This window comes from Megalobrama amblycephala, linkage group LG13 (genome assembly GCF_018812025.1).
Source record: "Megalobrama amblycephala isolate DHTTF-2021 linkage group LG13, ASM1881202v1, whole genome shotgun sequence".
Classification (NCBI taxonomy): domain Eukaryota; kingdom Metazoa; phylum Chordata; class Actinopteri; order Cypriniformes; family Xenocyprididae; genus Megalobrama; species Megalobrama amblycephala.
In genome coordinates, this window is record NC_063056.1 from 41,629,091 (window position 1) to 41,653,847 (window position 24,757).

At 35.5% G+C, this 24,757-nt stretch overlaps 1 protein-coding gene across 11 annotated transcripts in view; it reads right to left on the reverse strand.

Moving 5' to 3' along the window:
- Positions 1-281: 281 nt before the first annotated feature.
- Positions 282-24,757, reverse strand: part of znf385d (zinc finger protein 385D) — a 232,295-nt gene continuing 207,819 nt past the window's right edge. For 10 of the 11 annotated variants that reach the window (XM_048154134.1, XM_048154135.1, XM_048154132.1 and 7 more), the window contains 4 exons: positions 15,174-15,458; positions 11,223-11,404; positions 8,150-8,251; positions 282-1,712 (listed from right to left, as the gene is read on the reverse strand). In XM_048154134.1, coding sequence (XP_048010091.1) covers positions 1,488-1,712; positions 8,150-8,251; positions 11,223-11,404; positions 15,174-15,458 — 794 coding nt within the window. In that variant the 3' untranslated portion in view covers positions 282-1,487. The remainder of the gene's footprint in view (positions 1,713-8,149; positions 8,252-11,222; positions 11,405-15,173; positions 15,459-24,757) is intronic. The other variant, XM_048154138.1, reaches the window with a different exon arrangement.

Here is a 24,757-nt window from a genome sequence, read left to right on the forward strand (position 1 = left end):
TACGAATACATTTGAAATCTGAATATTAATTGGAATCAGGATGTGTCGACATATTGGAAGTGACGTCAAATGACGCATCTCGCTGAGGTTGACTGATGTACCCCAAGTTCATCCGACGATGACTGTCTGTTTTGAACGCTTATGTCTCAAAATTTTGTCATTGTTTTGGAACACATGACCAGCTTATTCATAAACGCAAACATATTCATACTAAAAGCTAAAAAACTTACATTTTGATTTCAGAGGGACTATAAGTGAATTAATTATTACAAACAAGCAAGTTAACAAAGCAGGATTCTTTATTTGAAACTGTTCATCGGTTTTCACATTGCAAGAAGAGACAGACAAGCTTTGTGGCCCCAGTAGCTCATGTAATATTCATGAGATGTTTCCAGGGACGGCTTCAGGTGGAAAAACCCGTTACATACACGCACACACGCGCAAACTCACTCCTACAAATTTACATATTCATCTGCTTTGCAAACATCCCACTATATTTTTTAACCTTGCTTTGACATGAATCAGCAGCATTTTACTTCGGAAATCACCCACTTATCTTTCCCTCACATTCTGCTGCACACACACACTCACAAACTGGTACAACAGGGCTTAATTTGTATCGGAAAAATCTGACTTGGACTTGTAATCTATTTTAGTGACCAGTTTTTGAAAGTGTGAGACTGACTTTTTCCTTTTTCTGTCTTTGACGTCAGCAGCCAATCAGAATTAACATGATATTGTTTTCCTGCTCTAGCGTGCTCAGTCACATGGTTATTTACAGCTCAGATGATTGGCTGAAACTTCTAAAGTCCAAAACCTGCCAAATCCATCATTCTGTGATTTCTTAATGGACCCTTTTCAGGTTTTTTTTTTTTTTATATATATATTTTCATTTTTAAACAATATTATGTTATAATACCTTGGCATTAAAGACCGTAAACTATTTATCGCTGCTGCATGAGTGTTTCTAACACAACTGCTGGGGAAATTATGGCAAATTTGACATCTTTTTCTCTTCTAAACAACTTAATCAATCTCTCAATATTTTCTCCTCTCTTTTGAAAGACTCGGATGAGAATCCTGGAAATGTGAGAAGGGTCCGTTGGCAAATTAAGCACTGAAGACCAGGTTACAGCACAACAACAGCTGGAACAGGAAGAGATCTAGTCGTCTAAAGCACTGAAATCAACAACAGAAAAGCTTAAAGTGCAAAACAGCAGAGAAATACAACTTTTCATGTTCCCAAACTCACCTTAAATTTACAAATCAATCTTGTACTCATAAGCAATGATGAAGATGATGAAATATCATCAAAAATCAAATCTTCACCGGTACATTTATAGCTTAACATCAGTGTGTCATATGTAAATGACGATGCATAGTTACCTGGTTTGTGTTTTGTTTTTAAATTATTGCGATACTGCGCATTAGATCTGGGCTGTGTGCCCAGTGTGAGGTGATGGGGGTTAATGGTCAGAGTTCAAAGGTCAATAAGGGGCAAACAGTACAGGTGTGTGAGCAGTCCTGATTGGCCCCGGAGCAGGGCGGAGCAGCGCAGTGGGGAGCGACTGAGTCTGAAAGAGGGCGGGGTTATGGCAGGCACGCAGCTGAAAGGCGGAGCCAACGGCGGCGGCCACAGCTGCCAGGTGGGACGGCATTATTCTGGTTGTCAGCGGTGGGCAGAGATCTTTACCGACTGCCATCTTCACCTGCTGGATAGAGAATTTGTAATTATTATATTTTATACACTCCCAGTCAAAAGTTCAAATCCATTATTAATTGTTCTTATTAATATCAATGTTGAAATCTCTGCTGCTTAGAATTTAATAGTTTTGTGGAAACAATATAAATGTCACTTTTGATCAATTTAAAGGTGCCCTAGATTCAAAATTTGAATTTATCTTGGCATAGTTGAATAACAAGAGTTCAGTACATGGAAAAGACATACATTGAGTTTCAAACTCCATTGCTTTCTCTTTCTTATGTAAATCTCATTTGTTTAAAAGACTTCCGGAAAACACGCGGATCTCAACAAAACACAGACTGTTACGTAACAGTCGGGGTGTACGCCCCAAAATTTGCATATGCCAGCCCATGTTCCCAACATTATGAAAGGCATTAGACAAGGGCAGCCAGTAACGTCTGGATCTGCACAGCTGAATCATCAGACTAGGTAAGCAAGCAAGAACAACAGCAAAAATGGCAGATGGAGCAATAATAACTGACATGATCCATGATAGCATGATATTTTTAGTGATATTTGTAAATTGTCTTTCTAAATGTTTCGTTAGCATGTTGCTAATGTACTGTTAAATGAGGTTAAAGTTACCATCGTTTCTTACTGAATTCACGGAGACAAGAGCCGTCGCTATTTTCATTTTTAAACACTTGCAGTCTGTATAATTCATAAACACAACTTCATTCTTTATAAATCTCTCCAACAGTGTAGCATTAGCCGTTAGCCATGGAGCATATAGCCTCAAACTCATAGAGAATCAAATATAAACATCAAAATAAATACTTTACTCACATAATTCGAAGCATGCATACAGCATGCATGACGAACATCTTGTAAAGATTCAATTGAGGGTTATATTAGCTGTGTGAACTTTGTAAATGTGCTGTAATATAATCGAGAGCTCGTGTGGCAGGGAGCACGCGAATTAAAGGGGCGGCGCGCTGAAAAAATCAGTGCATAGTTAATGATGCCCCAAAATAGGCAGTTAAGAAAATTAATTAAAAAAAATCTATGGGGTATTTTGAGCTGAAACTTCACAGACACATTCAGGGGACACCTTAGACTTATATTACATCTTGTGAAAAAGCATTCTTGGGCACCTTTAATTTATAATAAAAAATTTCCATAAAGTTTCCATAAAAATTATAAGCAATGAAAATGAAAAAAACTGTTTTCATTAATAATCAGAAATGTTTCTTAAGTATATTAGAATGATTTCTGAAGGATTTTGGATCAGGGTATGTACTTTTGAATGGGGTCATTTTTATAAATTCAGCTATTTTTTTTGTCATGTGGACTATATGTAAACATCTCTTATGTGAAATACCTTATTTAGGACAGTACTGAATAAAAAATAACATGCATATTGTATGATCCCTTTTATTTGGTTAAAATCATTAACATTTTTGCAGATTCTGCAAGCGGTATGTAAACGTTTGAGCACGACTATATATATAAGAACAATCACTTGATAAATTAGCATTATAATTATTAAAATAATAATAAAAAAATATTTCATTTATTAAATGGAATTGCACTTCTCTTTTCTTTTTTTTAGTATTGACTCTTTCACCACCAGTGTTTTTTTAAAGTTCCCAGTCACAAAAATTTTATGTCTCCCAAAACATTTTGTTGTATGAATATCTGAACATACACTATATATAAAAAAAAGAACACTACCATTTAATCTAGCTTCATGCATTCTTTTTTATTTAATTCGTTCATCATCTGTGCTTTATTTTTTGCGAAGCATTTTGTTGCACGTTAGCTGTGATAAACAGACATCCACTTGCATTGCGTGTGTAACAGTGACCAGATAGTGAGAGTTTTGCAGTTGAACCTCCACACACTGACGATCGCTGGGGAACGTGGTGATTCACCTCGCATGCCAGCAGCGATCGGGCCAGGGTTCGAGACCGACTTGGAGCAGGGTGGTTGGGATTGGAGAGTGTGAGTTTTGGAGGCGGAGCAATGAAGACGGGTGTGTTTGTTTGGGTTAATTTCAAATATCAACTAAGTTCAACAACGAATTTGAGAAATTACATACAACAGCTGAGGGTATGTTTCATAAAAAGGCAATTTGAACAAAAAGCTGGGAAAAAAATGTCGGATTCAGAATGTTGATCAAAACACAGATGGAGTAGATCGAGTCCATCAACACTTCACAGTCGTTTCCTCTTTCTGGGTTTGACATTTCACTCAGTGAAGTTAGGCAGTTTTGATTTATATGCTGTTTAATGTTGGATGATCACGTTATTCTACGTTCATAAGCAATGCTTCTATCTAGGGATGCACCGATACCGATACCAAGCTCATGTACTCGTACTCGTAAAAATACCCCCGATACCAAAGACCGATACCTCATGTGATGTAACTGACAGAATTTTCCGTGCACAGAGACTCCGGCGACAGCAGCAGAAACAATGTCATCCTCAGGGGTGTGGAAATACTTCAAAATTAATGCAACATCACCAAAAAAAAAAAAAAAAAAGAGAGAGAGAGAGAAATTAATAAATGTATAGGCATCGGTATCGGCGAGAACTAGAAAAAAGTATCGGTACTCGTACTGGTCCTTAAAAAATGGTATTGGTGCATCCCTACTTCTATCGCTTGTTTCTGCTTCTTCTTTGCCTGTGTTTTGATCCGGAGATTCTGTACTCTTTCAGAAGATGCGTAATAGCGCCCCCATACTGTATAACAGTGAAAACATGGATTGCTGGAAAAACTTGTCAATGGCAGGGAAAGAGTTAAGCCCAAAGTATACTTCACTTTTTACGCGTGTGTGAGGGTCAGCGTACAGTGCGCGAGATGCGACTTTAGTCACCGTCCGATTTTTGTAACCGCGCATATTTTGTACGCCAGTGTTAATTTTGACAACAAATTTTGATTTAGTTGTAGTCATAGTCTTTTGACTAAAATGCCATTTAGTTTTAGTCATATTTTAGTCTTAGGAAATTGTTTTAGTTTTAGTCTAGTTTTAGTCGACTGAATATCATGAGATTTTAGTCGACTAAATCTACAGTACATTTAGTCGACTAAAATCTAATTTAGTTAATTGTAATGCATTAAGTAAGCATTTCTCTAACAATTCACAGATCCAATACACTGATATACATTCACCAAACTGTACATTGCTCGCCAAAGCGGACGGTTTTTGACCGTTCAAGTGCAAAAAGACACAAAAGAGCAAAATTCAGTACTTTTCAGGGATTGACACACTTGTAATTGAGGTACTACTATAGTTTTCGTTTAAAATTTTCATTAGATTTGATTTTTAGTTTTTCTGCTTTCATTGTAATTTTAGTTAAAAGTTTTTGTAATTTTTAGTGTGTTTATGTCTTTTAGTTTTTGCTTTTAAATGTCTATAAGTTTTTATTTCTGTTTGTTATTTTAATACCTCAGGTTAAGCTAAAGCTTAGAAACTAGATGAAAAAAAATAAGTTTACATTTTTATATATTTATTTTTTATTTCAGTTAAGGTTTATTTCAAGTAATGAAGATTTCTTTGGTTTTAGGTTTAGTTAACTATAGGCTACTGAATAATGTGTCAAATAATGTTCTTAGTCTTTCTTTCCTATGACAGAAGATACAGTAGTTTACAATGAATAAAACAGAAATTAAATTAAATAATTAAATACTAATTATATACCATCCCGAAATACACCGTGACTCTTATTCTGAAATGTCTGTAGCAGGCTGATCATGAGGGTGATAAAATATGCATTCTTACAACCGTCTAAAACATATTACCATATAAACATTGTGTAGTAAACATTGTCATAATTCATCAACATTAGCTCATAAGCATTTGCATGGCATAAATGTGCGCTATTCATTAATTGCGAAGCAGTCTGAAGTGGTGCTGTAGAGATGAGCCTGCAGAGGGCGCAACAGCGCCGCGTTTCCCGCGGTAAGATCAGCACGTTACACTTCAAATGTGCGCATCTGGATATCTTCCCAAATCGTCATCATTTTCATCTCGTTTTTATTAGTTGACGGAAATTAGAGTAGATTTTTTAGTCATTCAAAATGCATTTTTATTTAGTCATCATCTCATTTTCGTCCATGAAAAAATGTCGTTGACGAAAATTATTCATCAACGAAATTAACACCGTTGTACGCACAGGTCACATATGTGCATTTAATTTTTTTTGCAGTAATTAGTTTATCCACAAGGTGGCAACCGTGATTCACAAGGTAGTCGAAGAAAAACTGCGGAACGCATGCAAGCTACAGCGACAATCGATGAAAGATTGTGTGAAAAGGTTAGAAAGTACCCTCGTTTGTGCAACTCTAGCATGAAAGAATACAAAGATGGGCTGTAACTCATGGCGAGAGATTGCTCAAAACTATGCATACTTTGCAAGGCTGTGCATTCGACTGTGCAGGGTTTAAAGTTACCACCTCTATACAAGAAACCTTGTATACTACCATTAACCAGGCCTTAAAGCTGGTACTTCAAGAATAGATTATTATAGTTATAGTTTTAGTAAAATTGCAAACAATATTTCAAAATATTTAAAATCTTCCATTCCGTCTTTTTATAAATAAAATCTCACTAGTAAAATCTGTAGTCAAATGGGTTGTATTTTACAGTGAAGTGACTGAAATCCATGCTGCCTACAGTTTACTATGTTCATGTTGTTCCAAACTCGTATGCGGTTGTTCTTTTCTGTGGAACACAAAACAGTTTCAATACAACAACAGATCACAGTGACCACAAGTGCCACAACAGTAGTACACACGAGTCATTCTGAAGTCATATCTGTGTGAGGAACAGACTGAAAATATTTGAAATCTCATTTGTGTTCACGTTGAGTTTAACAGATGTGGTCACCATGAGCTGTTGCTGCATGGAACAAATTGGAAAAAATAACAGCATATGGGTTTGGAACGACATGAGGGCTAGTAAACAATGACAGCATTTTCACTTTTGGGTGAACTATCACTTTAATAAATGGTCTTGATGTGTACAATTCATCAGGGCGTGTTATTCGAAAGGAAAAAAATTGTTTTGATAATCGTTCATCAAAATGTAATGACTTCCTCTGCCTCTGAAATGTCTATTTCTAGTTAAATGGGTGTTGAAGAGATAATATTATACACCACCGTTCAAATGTTGGGGGTCGGTAAGACTTAAAAAAAAAAAAAAAGAAATTAAGCAATTACTTTGGAAATTATGCAAAAATATTAATATGTTGTCTTGAGCAGCAAATCAGCATATTAGAATGATTTCTGAAGGATCATGTGACACTATGACATACAAAAAAATATATAGGCTATAGACCCATATGCATGCACAATTAATCATTAAAAGATCACAATCTCTATTCAAACACACACAAGATCTTATTCACGTAAGCTTGTTCGAAACAGCTTCACAAAGAGTCTTTTCATCTACACCGTATTGCTATTTCTGTTGCAAACATCAAATAATAACTAAAGTATTGGGATAAAAGTTTATAATCCGGATATAAACACTGATGTTGCGGCAGCTGCGATCAAAATTAGTAAATGACCTTTTTAACTAATGTTACGCTTCAAATAAAGATTGTATCTATTACACTGTTACTCCAGTAGGTGGCGACTAGTGATGGTTATTTGTATGGGATTCGTTCAAAAACTCTGGACGAAACAAGTCTTCATTTATTAACTTCAAACAATTTTTACATAATGAAATCATTTAAATTAATTTTTTTTATGGAATCATTTATAACATTTTAGACATTTATAAATAGACTCATTTATAACAGAGCTTCAAGTAAGTTACCTATTATTTTGTTTTGTTTTTTTTATCGTGGTGTCTCTATGATCTCTATTATCTATATCTATCTCTAAAAAAATCCAGATTATCCAGAGTCATAAATTAAGTCTTAAAAGATGATATATCTGCCATGTAACCTATTAGCACTAATATTAAAATGTCCAGTCTTACAGACTAGTCTTTATGTACATAAACAAGGATTTGGGACAATTGTAATGCATTATAACTCAGGATTCCTAAATATTTTTTTTATTTTAAAAGATGTGGCGCTTCTCATCCAGTGTGCGAAACTAAGCTTAACTGAGACTTGAGTGTTTGTAGACGTTTAAGAGGCTCAACCTTGATTTATTGCAATACTGAGGCGTTCAGTTTTATTTTGATTTTAGAAAATAAACATGTGATCAACTGTTGTTTTTCACTGGCATTAAGGGCTTTGAGCCTACATTCAGTTCGAGTAAAATGCTTAATTACTGTTAAAATCAGATACTCTAAGACTTTTACTCAAGTCGTATTGGAATTGCTGACAATAAGTTATCTCTCCTTTTACTCAAGTATGGATTTCAGGTACTCTTTACACCTCTGGATCGCTCAAACAAACAGATTGCAATTGCATTTAGTGCCGCCCGTGGTACAAAGCAGGAACCTACTGTCTGTTTGGTGGGTCCTCTTTGGGTTTTGGTGTAAGGACTGAACTTGGGTTTGGCTGGTTTCCCTGCAGCTCTGTCTTTATGGCGTCTGCTGCTGATGTGCTGAGGATAAAAACACAGAAAATGACACAGATGTGATGAGCTGACAGACACAGCTCACAGATTCTCTAACAGCGTTTAATGTTTTCAGACCAAATTAAACAATTTTTCACTGCAGATTTTTGAATGAATTAATATTTTAATTCTCTGTCAAGTAGGTTGACAGTTTTTTTTCTGGGCAAAAAAACTCATCAACCAATGAGATACAAAGCAGTAGACAGCTATTATTATTATTTTTATTATTTAATTTATTTATCTGATTAATTTTTACCCACCAACCATAAAATATTTAACATTATTTTATATATATATATATATATATATATATATATATATATATATATATAGTACATTAAAATTCAAAATAATTTAAGCATTATAATATAATAATATAATAATTAACATAATAATAAAAAATCTGAATTATGTTACCATCTCTTTAGAATAAACCCTGTATACTAACATTAACCACTGCTTTAAAGCATGTATAAGAGGAAAGAACTACAATCCCATGAAGCATTGCAAACAGCATAATCGAATTAAAAACTATGGAGAAATATAAACTACTATATATATATATATATATATATATATATATACATATATATATTAGGGCTGTTCAACGATAATCATGGTTGTCGTGTACAAAATAAGAGTCTGTGTTTACGTAATATATATGTGTTTGTTCTGTGTATAAGTATTATGTATATATACACACACATACATGTATATATTTAAGAAAATATGCATGTATGTATAAATATATACATATATTTATATTTTGCCTCAAAAATGTGCAATTGTTTTTCATAACCTGTGTTATTTTAATGTTTCTTTGTATGTTTATAATTGTGTAAATATTGTTGCCTCTTGGCCAGGACTCCCTTGAAAAAGAGGTTTTTAATCTCAATGGGACTCTCCTGGTTAAATAAAGGTTAAATAAAATAAAAAAATATTTTTTTTATATATTTATATAATATAAATGTAAATATTTTTATAGAAATATAAGATATTTTTCTTAAATATATACATGAATGTATGTTTATTTATATATACATAATAATTATACACAAAACAAACACACATATATTACGTAAACACAGACTCTTATTTTGTACACAATAATCACGATTATTGTTGAATATATATATATATATATATATATATAAACAATATATTTTAAGGTCATTGCAAATATTTGCATATATTTCAAGTATTATTTTGAGATATTACATCATTCACAGTGCTTCATGTGAGTGGGCGGAGCTAAAGAGATCTTTTGCCATGTTTTCCTTGTTTCGACTCTGATTGGTAGAATTTTCCACAGCATCATGGGTAATGTAGTTTTTCACCAGGAATTCCATGGTTAAACACGATTATTTTAAAACTAAGTTGGCTGACGGCTTCAACAGAAGCAAATGCCATCAATTAAAAACCTCGTCTTTAAAGGTTTATAAGTTATCATTAAAATGTAAAAAGTTTTTACGGTAACACTTTACTTGAAGGGGTGTGCATAAGACAGACATGACACCTTCATAATCATGACATGACACATGTCATGAATATGAAGGAGGTTTTATGAATGTTTATGACAACTGTCATTAAGTGTCATTCGCTCAATTATGTCATTTTTAATGCAAAGATGACATTGTTTGAGATGTCCGAGTTATGACAACTTGACATAAACCAACACATCATAACCTGTCAGTGTCTTTGTCATGACAACTTGACATCATTTAGCTTTATGGGTTAACATTACATTAAACTGTCATGTGGTTGGTTTTGACATGAGGCCATTATAATAGTGTCATGAATATGTATCTTGAGCTCAAGTACAGTGGTACAAATTGAACTTGTCATTAAAATGTCATTAAGTGACAATACTCTGACAAATAATTTTATAACAGCGTCATGACTATTTTTCATTTCATGTTTTTTTTGTTTTTGTTTTTTGTTTTTTTAAGTTTCCTCCAACAGAAGGTCAGATAATAGAAAATTTCAAATTTCGTAAAAAAGATGACACTGTTATAAAATAATGGTAACACTTTATTTTAGGGTCTTTTAACTAGTTGCTTATTGCTATTAGCATTCATATGGCTAAAATATTGGCTGTTTATTAGTACTTATAAAGCACATATTAATGCCTTATTCTGCATGATCTTATTCTACATTATTAATCCTACCCAATACCTAAACCTAAAAATTAACTATAATAAGCAGTAAATTAAGAGTTTATTGAGGGAAAAGTCATAGTTAATCGTTTATATATGTGTTCCCTATACTGAAGTGTTACCAAAATAATGTAATGTAATGTTAACCCATAAAGCTAATTAGTTTTTTTAAGTTTGATAATTAATCTGCTATGTCATGTTTATGACAGGTTATGATGTTTTGCTAATGTCAAGTTGTCATGACAAAGACACTGACAGGTTATGATGTATTGGTTTATGTCAAGTTGTCGTAACAAAGACATCTCAAACAATGTCATCTTTGCATTAAAAATGACATGATTGAGCGAATGACATTTAATGACAGTTGTCATAAACATTCATAAAACCTCCTTCATATTCATGACACGTGTCATGTCAAGATTATGAAGGTGTCACGTCAGTCTTATGCACACCCCTTCAAGTAAAGTGTTACCATTTTTACTTCTGGAACCCGACTGTTGCGCTGTAAAAACAGTCCATGTTGTGAGACGTACGCTTATGAATGCACATGCACATTGACTGGCCCAGCCTGAAGTATAAGCTTTTTTTAATGCTATTTGAGCATTTATGGGGCAGTTCATGTCAGTAACTTTTGAGATTTCAGGATTTCCCTATTCAAATAGATAGGAGCTGGTTGGAGGTGTTGCAAATGTGGCCGCAGAGTGAACAGACTTTCCTTGAAAAGGACTTTGCTACGATGCCGCCAACATAATGCCGGCAGTGTGTTTTCACTTTCTGGCGTGGACGCAGCGTTCAGCGCTCACCTGCTTGAGCTGCGTCTCTGAATTGACGCGCACGTCGCAGGTTTCACAGTGGAATGTCTTGTTCTGCAGGCCCGTGTCTGCTTTAGTGGGAGTAGCCAGCTTGCTCTTCAGCCCAGTCCTCGGGAAGGATTTGATGGAGCCGATCCCGCTCCGAGCCTCCAGCATAGTTTTGTGCTTGGTGCCTGAGGAACAAAACATGGCAGGATCAAACCATTTATCATCTTAATGATACACCTTCGCCAGAGAAAACAAAACGGCGAGGGCTGGAAGAGGTCTTTCCTGATGATGCATCTCATTTCCATTTCATGTTTTTGTGGCAACTATTGTCAGTAGTTTATATGCATTAGTGCCAAGTATACACTAGCAGTCAAAAGACACATGTGCATGAATTTATGTTTCTCATCGATCTTAAAATAGTTAAAAATTAGATTATGCACATGTTTTAACAAATTTTAACAAAAAAAAAAAAAGAATTGAAATGGATCCACTGGATCAAATAATGAAGAAAAAGCAGCCACTGTGACCACCGGCTTTGGTTTCATAAGTATTTTTATGATTCATATTCTCCATTAGCATGTTTTAAAAAATCATTCAAAAGTTCCAAACCATGAACCAAATCAAGCAGCTCCACATCACAACATTTTTCTGAAGTGTTTCAGAACAGGAGAAACGGGTAGTAAAGTGCACTTAATAGCTTATCAAGTACTCATCTAAAACACTTGGAAAGATATAATTGAATCTTTTTTATTCTTATCGGAAAACACTACTACTCAAAACAACAAACTTTGAGGAATATTTTGTAACATTCTAAAAGTATTTAATGTCACTTTTGATTAATTTAATGCATCCTTACTGAATAAAAGTATTAATTTCTTGCAAAATACCGACAACATTTTGCAAGAATGTCCCCACAACCCAACTAGCCAAATCCTATAACCAAAATGCAGGATCTCGCTCAGGGTTATGGGTAATGTAGTGCTTCAGCACTTTAGTAGTACTTAGATTTATTTGAAACCCTTTGACTCACAGTTTCTATTAAAGTAACAAGAAGCTGTGCATTATTTGGATTTCATGATAAAATCACTGAGCGATTTATTGCTTTCATGAAACAGCAGCAACAACAATATGATAAAAGATATAAACAAGGGCCTTTTTCAAAGAGGGTTTTAAACCTTTCGGTCACTTTGTATATTGTCTGGAAAAATTGTATGTCCAAAACCACTACTTTGTTTTGAGGAAATGGAAAAATCACTGTATTTCTTAAATAATTAAACATTGTTCATAAAGTTAATATTGTGAAACACTTGCATGTGTCATTATTAGAGATGCACCGATGTATCAGCTGATAAAAACAATTATTTTCACTATTGGCCATCGGCTGGTTGTTTAAAAACAGCCAATGATCAGGGCTGATTATCCTGTCAATCAAAAGGGGGCAGAAAAACGTGTCAGACTGAAACTCGTACTGTGTGTGAAGAAAATCTCTCGTGTGGAAGTTAGGGCAAGTTAATAAAATAGCAATTTAATTGAGCAAAAATGAAAATTCTCATTAATTACTCTCCCTCATGCCGTTCCACACCCGTAAGACCTTCATTCATCTTCAGAGCACAAATTAAGATATTTTTGATGAAATCCAATGGCTCAGTGAGGCCTGCATTGACAGCAAGATAATTTACACTTTCAATGCCCAGAAAGTTACTAAAGACATATTTAAAACAGTTCATGTGGCTGCAGTGGTTCAACCTTAATGTTATGAAGCGACGAGAATACTTTTTGTGCGCCAAAAAAACAAAATAACGACTCTATTCAACAATATCTAGTGATGGGCGATTTCAAAACACTGCTTCATGAAGCTTTATGAATCTTTTTTTTCGAATCAGTGTTTCAGAGCGTGTATCAAACTGCCAAAGTCACGCCCCCCAGTGGTGAACCATTAAAATTTCGAAACACTTATGACATAACGAAGCCTTGTTTACTGAAATCACATGACTTTGGCAGTTTGACACACGCTCACAACCACTGATTCAATACAGAAGATTCGTAAAGCTTCATGAAGCAGTGTTTTGAAATCACCCATCACTAGATATTGTTGAATAAATTCATTATTTAGTTTTTTTGGTGCACAAAAAGTATTCTCGTCACTTTACAATATTAAGGTTGAACCACATGACCTGTTTTAAATATGTCTTTAGTACCTTTCTGGGCATTGAAAGTGTTAATTATCTTGCTGTCAATGCAGGCCTCACTGAGCCATCAGATTTCATCAAAAATATCTTAATTTGTGTTCTGAAGATGAACGAAGGTCTTACAGGTGTGGAACGACATGAGGGTGAGGAATTAATGACAGAATTTTCATTTTTGGGTCAACTAACCCTTTAAAAGCAGGCTCTATTTTTCACCTGTAGTTCAAGCCAGGGTTGCCAGGTCCACAGTTTCCCCCTATATCAAACATTATTTGTAGAGCACCTCCCATCCAATAATCGCAAAGAGCTTTGTGCTTAGTTACTTGTGATAAGAAACAAAGTCTCAACTTTAAAATTCTGTCCATTTATCACAAAATTCATACAACAAATGGCATTTTGATGCTCTTAAATATGATGTAGCGCGGGTGTTTTTTTCAGCATGAAAAAACATGCATGAACATCAGAAGGTATGTTGAAAGATACAGAACAACTTACAGATATATATCATGTCTCAAGTCATCGTTCAATCAGTGTTTTAACCGCAGAAAGATGTCAATAAATCAGCTTGTGAACAATGTGTCACTTAACGCTGCATTTACCTCAGGAAAGTCATCCAATGTTCACAATTCATTAGCTAGCTATAAAACACTAGAGCTTATTTACTGTTAATTATATATGTTTGAATAAATTTGCCATGAAGACAAGCGTTTATGTGCAACTGAGTTGCATACAAACATTTCAGTTTTTGAGTGTAATCTAAAAATAAATAGCAGATGAATATAATAGTTTGGGCTTTGCTCTTAATTTTAACCTTTAATATTATAGTAATGTACCAAATGAGAGAGTTTGCAGCATTATTTGGAAGAGATTTATCATTCTCATGATGATTTATCATCATTATCAATAATCAGATATCGGTATCAGTGGAGAAATTTAGCATCGGTGCATCTCTAGTCATAATATTATTAACATTTTACTGAAAGCAAACTCAAATGGAGTTAGGAGGTTTTTGACCAGCAAATGTCAGGTATAGACATATTTTATCATTAGAATGGTCCTAAGTGCATTAAGTTTTCATCAACTTAGAGATTATAAAGTTTGCTGTAGCTATTCTTTTTGTTTACCCATACATTGCATAGAGGCGTGGTGGAGTTATGAGTTTTGAGGAGGTTTGAGGAGCCAATGGAGTTACGAGCACTAATAAAAATGACAAAATATGGAAGATACACGGTTTCTGCCTGAGAGAAAGAACTGATCTTGGTAAATTCTCAATGCTAAGCGCTCCCAAAGACTATAGAATAACACAAGACATGTCACTCGTATTGTTTTGAATGAGAGAAAGTGTAACGCGCAATATGGCGGAATAAGTCCCGCCTTCTAAATAAGAGCCAATCGCCGACTGGTAAAGTCATCGCGTCACTTCAGCTGCTGTTAGAATCACCGGTTTCTATAGAAACAGTCAGACGCGCGCCTCCGAAGAGACGCGCATTTAAGTCTGCGCATGCGCATTAGCTTGATCCAGCCTGAAAAATACAGTTTTTTTGTCATGATTCGAGCGTTTAGAAACTAAATTTATGAGCCGGTTGTTGTCAGATTTCATTGGTGATTTCAAATATGAAATTTAATCGTAAGGTTGGCGAACAGTTTTGGAGAATTTGATGTTTCCCCATTCAAAGAGATTGCATGATGCCCAGGATGCCCGAGAGGCGTTTCAAAGATGGCCGCCGAGTGAAATGACTTGTCTCAAAGGGACTTTGGCGCTCCTCACCGCTGTTATGCGCGTCGAGCTGTGACGCCGAGTTGACGGCCACCTTGCAGAGAGAGCAGTAGAGCAGACGCAGGGCTTTCTCGTCCTCTGTCTCTGGATTCGTTCCGTTGTCGTTCTCCTCTGGTTCAGGCGGGTTGGGCGTGATGGAGCGGCCGTCCTCCCCTCCTGACCCTGAGGTAGACTCTGGCTCTGCGGGGTCTGCGCTGGGGCCGGACACCGGGGCAGAAGAGGGCGATGAAGGGGCCACGGGCGCACCGGGACTTCCACCTGTAAAACACAAATGACCTGTGATTGGTAAGTGAAAGATCATGTGACAATGCTTTATCGTTTATACTTGTTTGAAGCATCCAACAGATGCTCGATTGGACTGAGAACTGGGGAATTTACTGTACATATAAAATAATGTAAAAATTAGATTTGCATTCATCACGTTTCAAATATGAATAGAAAAAACATTAGATAAAGTACCGTTTTACCATAATCAATATCTGCTAAACAAACACTTGTTTTCTAACTGAAGCACATTGCACTGAACGCTATTGAGGAGCAAACACAAATCAGATATTTCTAATTATATACACATGATATTTTCCACTGGATGGATGAGTATTGGATTGTGTTTTGGATGAATAAATATGCAGCAGGCGCACATAAACACAAACGCTGATGTCACTGATGACCTGTCGACCTCTAAAGGCTCCTCTGGTGCCATAGTTAATAATACATGAGCACATTAATGCATCAATGCACGGCTCTCTCTCTCTCTCTCGTTCCGGCTGTGAGTTTCCCCTCCACTGTTGTACTTGCTTTGATTTTGAAGACTTCCTTTATTTGTGCTGGAAAATAACTGTGTCAGATATTGAGATCGATGGCGCCACGCGCCGATATTACCTAACGCGGTCGGCATCGAAATTAATTGCGCAGACTGAGATAAACTGCAGCTGATTTTCCCCAGATGAGGTCTGGCTTTGGCAGGGTGCTCTGATCAATGTCTGAGGGGTCTGAACTCTTTGTACAGTAATAACACAGACACTCTCTTCATTTCAGACCCCAGAGACTCAATCGATACTGAATTATGTCGCTCTATTTTGGTGACCCGTTAAGTAGAGTCTCTTATTTATCCCAGAGCTCCGCTTTGGGCTCTTTTCATCTGTAAAGGAATAGAGGAATGGACACAGCAACTAAGAGCAGTTAGTTAACCCTATACCCCCATAAACATGTAGTTTTGCACATAGTGTTGATGATGCACCCAGAGTTCTTCATTCACGTTGAAAGGCTCACCAGCTGGCTGAAGGAGATTAGCTTGTTGAGCTGTGGACTGGCAAAATTAGGCATTTTTTTCTCCCGGCAGAGAAGCATCATTGACCATGACGGCTCGGCACTGAGAGCTTCATTTACACTCCAGTTTCTATTAAATCTGCAGCAGCGGCTGCACGGACACTTCAGTCTACTGGAAGTGAGAGCCAAAGACGAAACGAACCCAAAAGAGCTCTTCTCAAAGAGCATGAGGGTTTGGAAAGAAGAAAACGACAACAAACCAGCTGATGTCAACCAGTAAGGCAACTAATTATGTTACAACATGTAACAATTTGAAATACTCTGAAAAATGGGTTGAAAACAACCCAAGTTGGGTTGAAAATGGACAAACCTAGCAGTTGGGTTAAATGTTTGCCCAATTTAACCCAACTATTGTTTAAAAATGACTATATGTCTGTCTTTAAATGAAGCCAAAATATGTTGGAAATTAAAAATCAGACAAAATTACTAGAGGAAACAATAATACTCAAAAGGTGAACATTTATTAATAAGCAATTTAATATGTTTATCGTTTAATTATTTTTCATTAAAAATATTAATAAATATAAATATTAATAAATGTTAATTTCCAACATATTTGGGGTTAATTTTCATTATTTAATTAAAAATACATTAAAAAACAGTAATATTGTGAAATATTATTACAATTTAAAATAACTGTTTTCTATTTGAATATATTTGACAAAGTAATTTATTTCTGTGATCAAAGCTGAATTTTCAGCATCATTACTCCAGTCTTCAGTGTCACATGATCCTTCAGAAATCATTCTAATATGATGATCTGCTGCTCAAGAAACATTTAATGTGTACAATTGTACAAAATATTTGTGTACAAGAGTTTTTTTTCAGGATTATTTGATGAATAGAAAGTTCAAAAGAACAGTGTTTATCTGAAATCTAATCTTTTGTAACATTATAAATGTCTTTACTGCCACTTTTGATTGATTTAATGCATCCTTGCTGAATAAAAGTATTCATTTCTTTAATTTCTTTTCAAAAAAATAAAAATAAAAATTCTTACTGACCCCAAACTTTTGAACGGTAGTGTATAATGCTACAGAAGCTTTGTGTTTCAGATAAATGCTGTTCTTTTGAACTTTCTATTCATCAAGGAATCCTGAAAAAAAAAGTACACAACTGTTTTCAACATTGAAAATAATCATAAATGTTTATTGAGCAGCAGATCAGCATATTAGAATGATTTCTGAAGGATCATGTGACACTGAAGACTGGAGTAACGACGCTGAAAATTCAGCTTTGCATCACAGGAATAAATTACTTTGTCAAATATATTTAAATAGTACACAGTTATTTTAAATTGTAATAATATTTCACAATATTACAGTTTTTTACTGTATTTTTAATTAAATAAATGTAGCCTTGGTGAGCAGACGAAACTTCTTTTAAAAACATTAAAAATCTTAGTGGTTCCAAACTTTTGGACTGTACTGTATGTATGTATATATATATATATATATATATATATATATATATATATATATATATATATATATATATATATGAAGACTTCAGATGCAAAAGCCTCTAAGTGCCATCTGAAATTTTCTTCTAAAATTAGCATTTTTATCAAGCTTGTATGTTTATGTTCAGTTATTTCACTTTAATGGCAATGAAAATGACATATTAATTGCCATTAATTGCCACTGATCATAAACATACATATATATATATATATATATATATATATATATATATATATATATATATATATATATATATATAAACTTTAATAAATGTTTTTATTAATTTGAGTAATTTTAGTACTTATTTCAGTCAGTTAGTTGCCAATATTTATAATTTTATCTATATTTATATTTAATGTTATTTCATTTCAGCTTTATTTTAGTCACTGACAACATTTTTATATAGTTTTAGTTAACAAAAACACTAGTTTAGTAAACACACATACGGTGCTAAGATGTTTATGAAAGAGCACATCATCTGGAAAGAATTGTTCTATTTTCAGTAGGAGTGTGAATCACAGGCAATTTAACCAATTATGAATCAGATTCCACTTAATGACTCTAATGATTCATTTTGGTACTTTTGAGGAAACCCTTCAGATAAATGGTCATAATTATATACTAAACAAATACAACACTATTTTGGTAACATTTCAGACCAGAAGAGAGCCAAAATAATGAGTCTTTTTGACTGACTCATTAAAAATAACAGGTTCAAATGAGTCATTTGTTTGTGAAGCAGACTACACAGGTCGCAATATACGTTTCTTTTTGCGACAGTGACACTGATATAGAGTATAACTCCCGCTGGAGGGACTTTGCAGAGCTTTTTCATGCTCAAACAGCAAAATTACACACTAAAGAAAGATGAGCAGTTACAAAAGCATAGTATGTCCTCTTTAAAAGGATCTAATTCATATAAAGAGGCAATTTAAAACAGCAATTAATCAATTTACTGCTAATGTCAAAAAGCCCACAAAGTCATTTGCTGCTTCTGGGGAGATTCACCCTGAAAGACAGATAAAGAGTAAATGAGGTGAGCGGCGGCGCTGACCTGAGCATTAGCCTCATTTTCCTCTAGCTCGGATCACAACCAGCCGACTCTACAGGAAGTTTGACACAGCCCAAACTACGATGTGTGATCAATCTGAGCACCATTTGTGTGTGAAAATAAGTCATTAAAGAGTAATTTGTGAGAGTACAGGCTGTTTTGATTGTCTGTCAGTGTGGTGATGATCTATAGCCCCGGTGCGGTGACCTGTATGCCAAAACAAGGAGAAAGAGACAGAGAGACCATGAAAGAAGGAAAAAGACAAAGAGATCAATGGTCCCCCATTAATGACCAGAATGGCCTTGATCAATCTCTATCTTGGCGACAGAAGAGGTTTGGGTCATTTCATGCAGTTCTAATCATACTGCGAACCCCTAAAAATATTTGGATCAACACGTTCGGACACACTTAACTCCTGATTGTCATTGCATTAGGTCATAAAATAATGGTGCGCAAGTTTTTCCAGAACGATGTTAAAATAATGCAATATTTTGTTAAATAATGCAATGTCATGCATGCCTTTTTAATGTGGCTAAAATGTCTAAACATTCCCTGTATTCAACACTGTATGTATTAATAAACTAAATAAGATATTAAACTCAAAAACTGTAAAAGTGAAAAGCATATTAGTAGGTTTCGTTCATCTTTGGTGTGAATAGAAGTAGTAATTTTCCCCATATTCCCAAGTGCTTCTAACATGACAAACTCAATAAACACGTGTGTGTGTGTGTGTGTGTGTGTGTGTGTGTGTGTGTGTGTGTGTGTGTGTGTGTAACTCAAATAACCCAAAGAAGATTTTCTCGTTCAGAGCATCATTCTATCACTCTTCCTCTCCAGAGCCGCTGATACACCTGAACGCTCTGCCAATCTCTGCTCTTTAATTACAGGCAGTAATAAGCGCACGTCTCTATAATCCTTCCACCCTCGTTATTATACTGACTAATCAGAAAGTTCCCTTGAGTTCTGATTACATTTTCACCATGATGCTGGATTAAGCCCTCTAATTATAATGATTACGCCCCATTATGAATCACACTGACTTGTGAAATCAATCCCTGAGGGCCACACATTCCTGTCAGACCTATGTTTTTTTATTAATTGGCCAAATATCTCATTTAGAAATGTCCCATATTACACAGAGTGATATCTGCTGTGAAACACTGTTGATGGTCATTTGTGCTGCTGCCATAATGCTGCGTCATAAACAGTGTGACACCTCAGGTTTCTAGTGAGAAGCAATTTGTCTGTCCACACTGAATACAAACCTGCTGTGTGACGTGACAAACGGAGCCAATCAGAAGTTATTTGAAGTTTCAAATACAAACCCGATTCCAAAAAAAGGTGGAACACTGCACAAATTGTGAATAAAAACAGAATGCAATGATGTGGAAGTTTCAAATGTCAATATTTTATTCAGAATACAACATAGATGACATATCAAATGTTTAAACTGAGAAAATGTATCATTTTAAGGGAAAAATAAGTTGATTTTAAATTTCATGGCATCAACACATCTCAAAAAAGTTGGGACAAGGCCATGTTTACCACTGTGTGGCATCCCCTCTTCTTTTTATCTGCAAACGTCTGGGGACTGAGGAGACAAGTTGCTCAAGTTTAGGAATAGGAATGTTGTCCCATTCTTGTCTAATATAGGCTTCTAGCTGCTCAACTGTCTTAGGTCTTCTTTGTCGCATCTTCCTCTTTATGGTGCTCCAAATGTTTTCTATGGGTGAAAGATCTGGACTGCAGGCTGGCCATTTCAGTACCCGGATCCTTCTTCTACGCAGCCATGATGTTGTAATTGATGCAGTATGTGGTCTGGCATTGTCATGTTGGAAAATGCAAGGTCTTCCCTGAAAGAGACGACGTCTGGATGGGAGCATATGTTGTTCTAGAACTTGGATATACCTTTCAGCATTGATGGTGCCTTTCCAGATGTGTAAGCTGCCCATGCCACACGCACTCATGCAACCCCATACCATCAGAGATGCAGGCTTCTGAACTGAGCGCTGATAACAACTTGGGTTGTCCTTGTCCTCTTTAGTCCGGATGACATGGCGTCCCAGTTTTCCAAAAAGAACTTCAAATTTTGATTCGTCTGACCACAGAACAGCTTTCCACTTTGCCACAGTCCATTTTGAATGAGCCTTGGCCCAGAGAAAACGCCTGCGCTTCTGGATCATGTTTAGATATGGCTTCTTTTTTGACCTATAGAGTTTTAGCCGGCAACGGCGAATGGCATGGTGGATTGTGTTCGCCGACAATGTTTTCTGGAAGTATTCCTGAGCCCATGTTGTGATTTCCATTACAGTAGCATTCCTGTATGTGATGCAGTGCCGTCTAAGGGCCCGAAGATCACGGGCATCCAGTATGGTTTTCCGGCCTTGACCCTTACGCACAGAGATTGTTCCCGATTCTCTGAATCTTTGGATGATACTCTGTAGATGATGATAACTTCAAACTCTTTGCAATTTTTCTCTGAGAAACTCCTTTCTGATATTGCTCCACTATTTTTCGCCGCAGCATTGGGGGAATTGGTGATCCTCTGCCCATCTTGACTTCTGAGAGACACTGCCACTCTGAGAGGCTCTTTTTATACCCAATCATGTTGCCAATTGACCTAATAAGTTGCAAATTGGTCCTCCAGCTGTTCCTTATATGTACATTTAACTTTTCCGGCCTCTTATTGCTACTTGTCCCAACTTTTTTGGAATGTGTAGCTCTCATGAAATCCAAAATGAGCCAATATTTGGCATGACATTTCAAAATGTCTCACTTTCAACATTTGATATGTTATCTATATTCTATTGTGAATAAAATATAAGTTTATGAGATTTCTAAATTATTGCATTCCTTTTTTATTCACAATTTGTTCAGTGTCCCAACATTTTTGGAATCGGGGTTGTACAATTGGAATTATCCATCCATCCATCCTTTTTGAGCATATATATGCATCCTTGGTGAGTATCAGAGACTTCTTTCAAAAATATCTAAAAAAAAAAAAATCTGCAGATCTGTGTTTGTTGCGGCATCATCATCAGCTCTAGCAGACTGCAATTGTCTCTTTGTAAGGGTTTTTTCCAGTCCGGTGCCTGGTAAAAGGCTGAGTGAAGATGCTGGGAAACGACATCAGGTTTTCTGATGACTGAACAAGCTCTCTCTTCCCAAAATAAATGTATACTGCTCTTAATGGATTCCCTGTGGGTTTTTTTTTTCCTCTGTTAAATAATAAAATGTTCTCTGAAGGCCTGTTCACACCAAAGACGATAACTGTAACGATAAAGATATTGTTCCAAATGTAAAACAATATCAGAGTCTACACCACAAATATAACGATGATATAATATAACAACTGTGTGATATAAAGTCAGAATAGGAGTTATAGTTAGAATTGCTTGTTATAAAGTCAGAATTGCGTGATATAAAGTCAGAATTGCGAGATATAAAGTCAGAATTGCGAGATATAAAGTCAGAATTGCGAGATATAAAGTCAGAATTGCGAGATATAAAGTCAGAATTGCGTGCTATAAAGTCAGAATTGCGTAATATAAAGTCAGAATTTTGAGTTATAAAGTCAGAATTGTGAGACATAAAGTCAGAACTGCGAGATATAAAGTCAGAATTGCGAGATATAACGTCAGAATTGCGAGATATAAAGTCAGAATTGTGAGACATAAAGTCAGAACTGCGAGATATAAAGTCAGAATTGCGAGATATAAAGTCAGAATTGCGTGATATAAAGTCAGAATTGCATGATATAAAGTCAGAATTGCGAGATATAAAGTCAGAATTGCGAGATATAAAGTCAGAATTGCGAGATATAAAGTCAGAATTGCGTGATATAAAGTCAGAATTGCGAGATATAAAGTCAGAATTGCGAGATATAAAGTCAGAATTGCGTGCTATAAAGTCAGAATTGCGAGATATAAAGCCAGAATTGCGAGATATAAAGTCAGAATTGCGTGATATAAAGTCAGAATTGCGAGATATAAAGTCAGAATTGCGAGATATAAAGTCAGAATTGCGAGATATAAAGTCAGAATTGCGTGATATAAAGTCAGAATTGCGTTGTAACGATGTTCGTAAATGTGGGAAGAAGGAGGCGGGAACCGGCGAACATTCAACGTAACTTTAATGTAAAATAAACAAAGAACAAAACGAAAGTAATGCCGGCAGACCCTCGCGGACGTCTGCCGGCCACACAAACATAATAAAACATAACGTAAAGTCCAGGCCTGGTCCTCTCTCGTCCTTCACTGTAGTCGCTCCTCCTTTTATGCTCCCGGAGCTCCTCCGTGAGGGACTCAAGGCCGGTGCGCTTCCCAGGTGAAGCTCATTAACACTCGCGCCACCGGCCTCGCGCCGTTCCCTCACGGCTCTCGCCCGCCCTGGTCGCCACATGCGTGCTATAAAGTCAGAATTGCGTAATATAAAGTCAGAATTTTGAGTTATAAAGTCAGAATTGCGAGATATAAAGTCAGAATTGTGAGATATAAAGTCAGAATTGTGAGACATAAAGTCAGAACTGCGAGATATAAAGTCAGAATTGCGAGATATAAAGTCAGAATTGTGAGATATAAAGTCAGAATTGCGAGACATAAAGTCAGAACTGCGAGATATAAAGTCAGAATTGTGAGACATAAAGTCAGAACTGCGAGATATAAAGTCAGAATTGTGAGATATAAAGTCAGAATTGCGAGATATAAAGTCAGAATTGTGAGACATAAAGTCAGAATTGTGAGATATAAAGTCAGAATTGCGAGATATAAAGTCAGAATTGCGAGATATAAAGTCAGAATTGTGAGATATAAAGTCAGAATTGTGAGATATAAAGTCAGAATTGTGAGATATAAAGTCAGAATTGTGAGATATAAAGTCAGAATTGTGAGACATAAAGTCAGAACTGCGAGATATAAAGTCAGAATTGTGAGATATAAAGTCAGAATTGCGAGATATAAAGTCAGAATTGTGAGACATAAAGTCAGAATTGCGAGATATAAAGTCAGAATTGCGAGATATAAAGTCAGAATTGCGAGATATAAAGTCAGAATTGCGAGATATAAAGTCAGAATTGTGAGATATAAAGTCAGAATTGTGAGATATAAAGTCAGAATTGTGAGATATAAAGTCAGAATTGCGAGATATAAAGTCAGAATTGCGAGATATAAAGTCAGAATTGTGAGATATAAAGTCAGAATTGCGAGACATAAAGTCAGAACTGCGAGATATAAAGTCAGAATTGTGAGACATAAAGTCAGAACTGCGAGATATAAAGTCAGAATTGCGAGATATAAAGTCAGAATTGTGAGATATAAAGTCAGAATTGTGAGACAAAGTCAGAACTGCGAGATATAAAGTCAGAATTGTGAGATATAAAGTCAGAATTGTGAGACATAAAGTCAGAACTGCGAGATATAAAGTCAGAATTGCGAGATATAAAGTCAGAATTGTGAGATATAAAGTCAGAATTGTGAGACAAAGTCAGAACTGCGAGATATAAAGTCAGAATTGTGAGATATAAAGTCAGAACTGCGAGATATAAAGTCAGAATTGCGTGATATAAAGTCAGAATTGTGTGATATAAAGTCAGAATTGCGAGATATAAAGTCAGAATTGCATGATATAAAGTCAGAATTGTGAGATATAAAGTCGGAATTGCTTGATTTGCAATATTAAGACGGCATTAAAATCACAAAGTAAGCTTCTGAAACACTTTTTTCTCCAAGAAAACT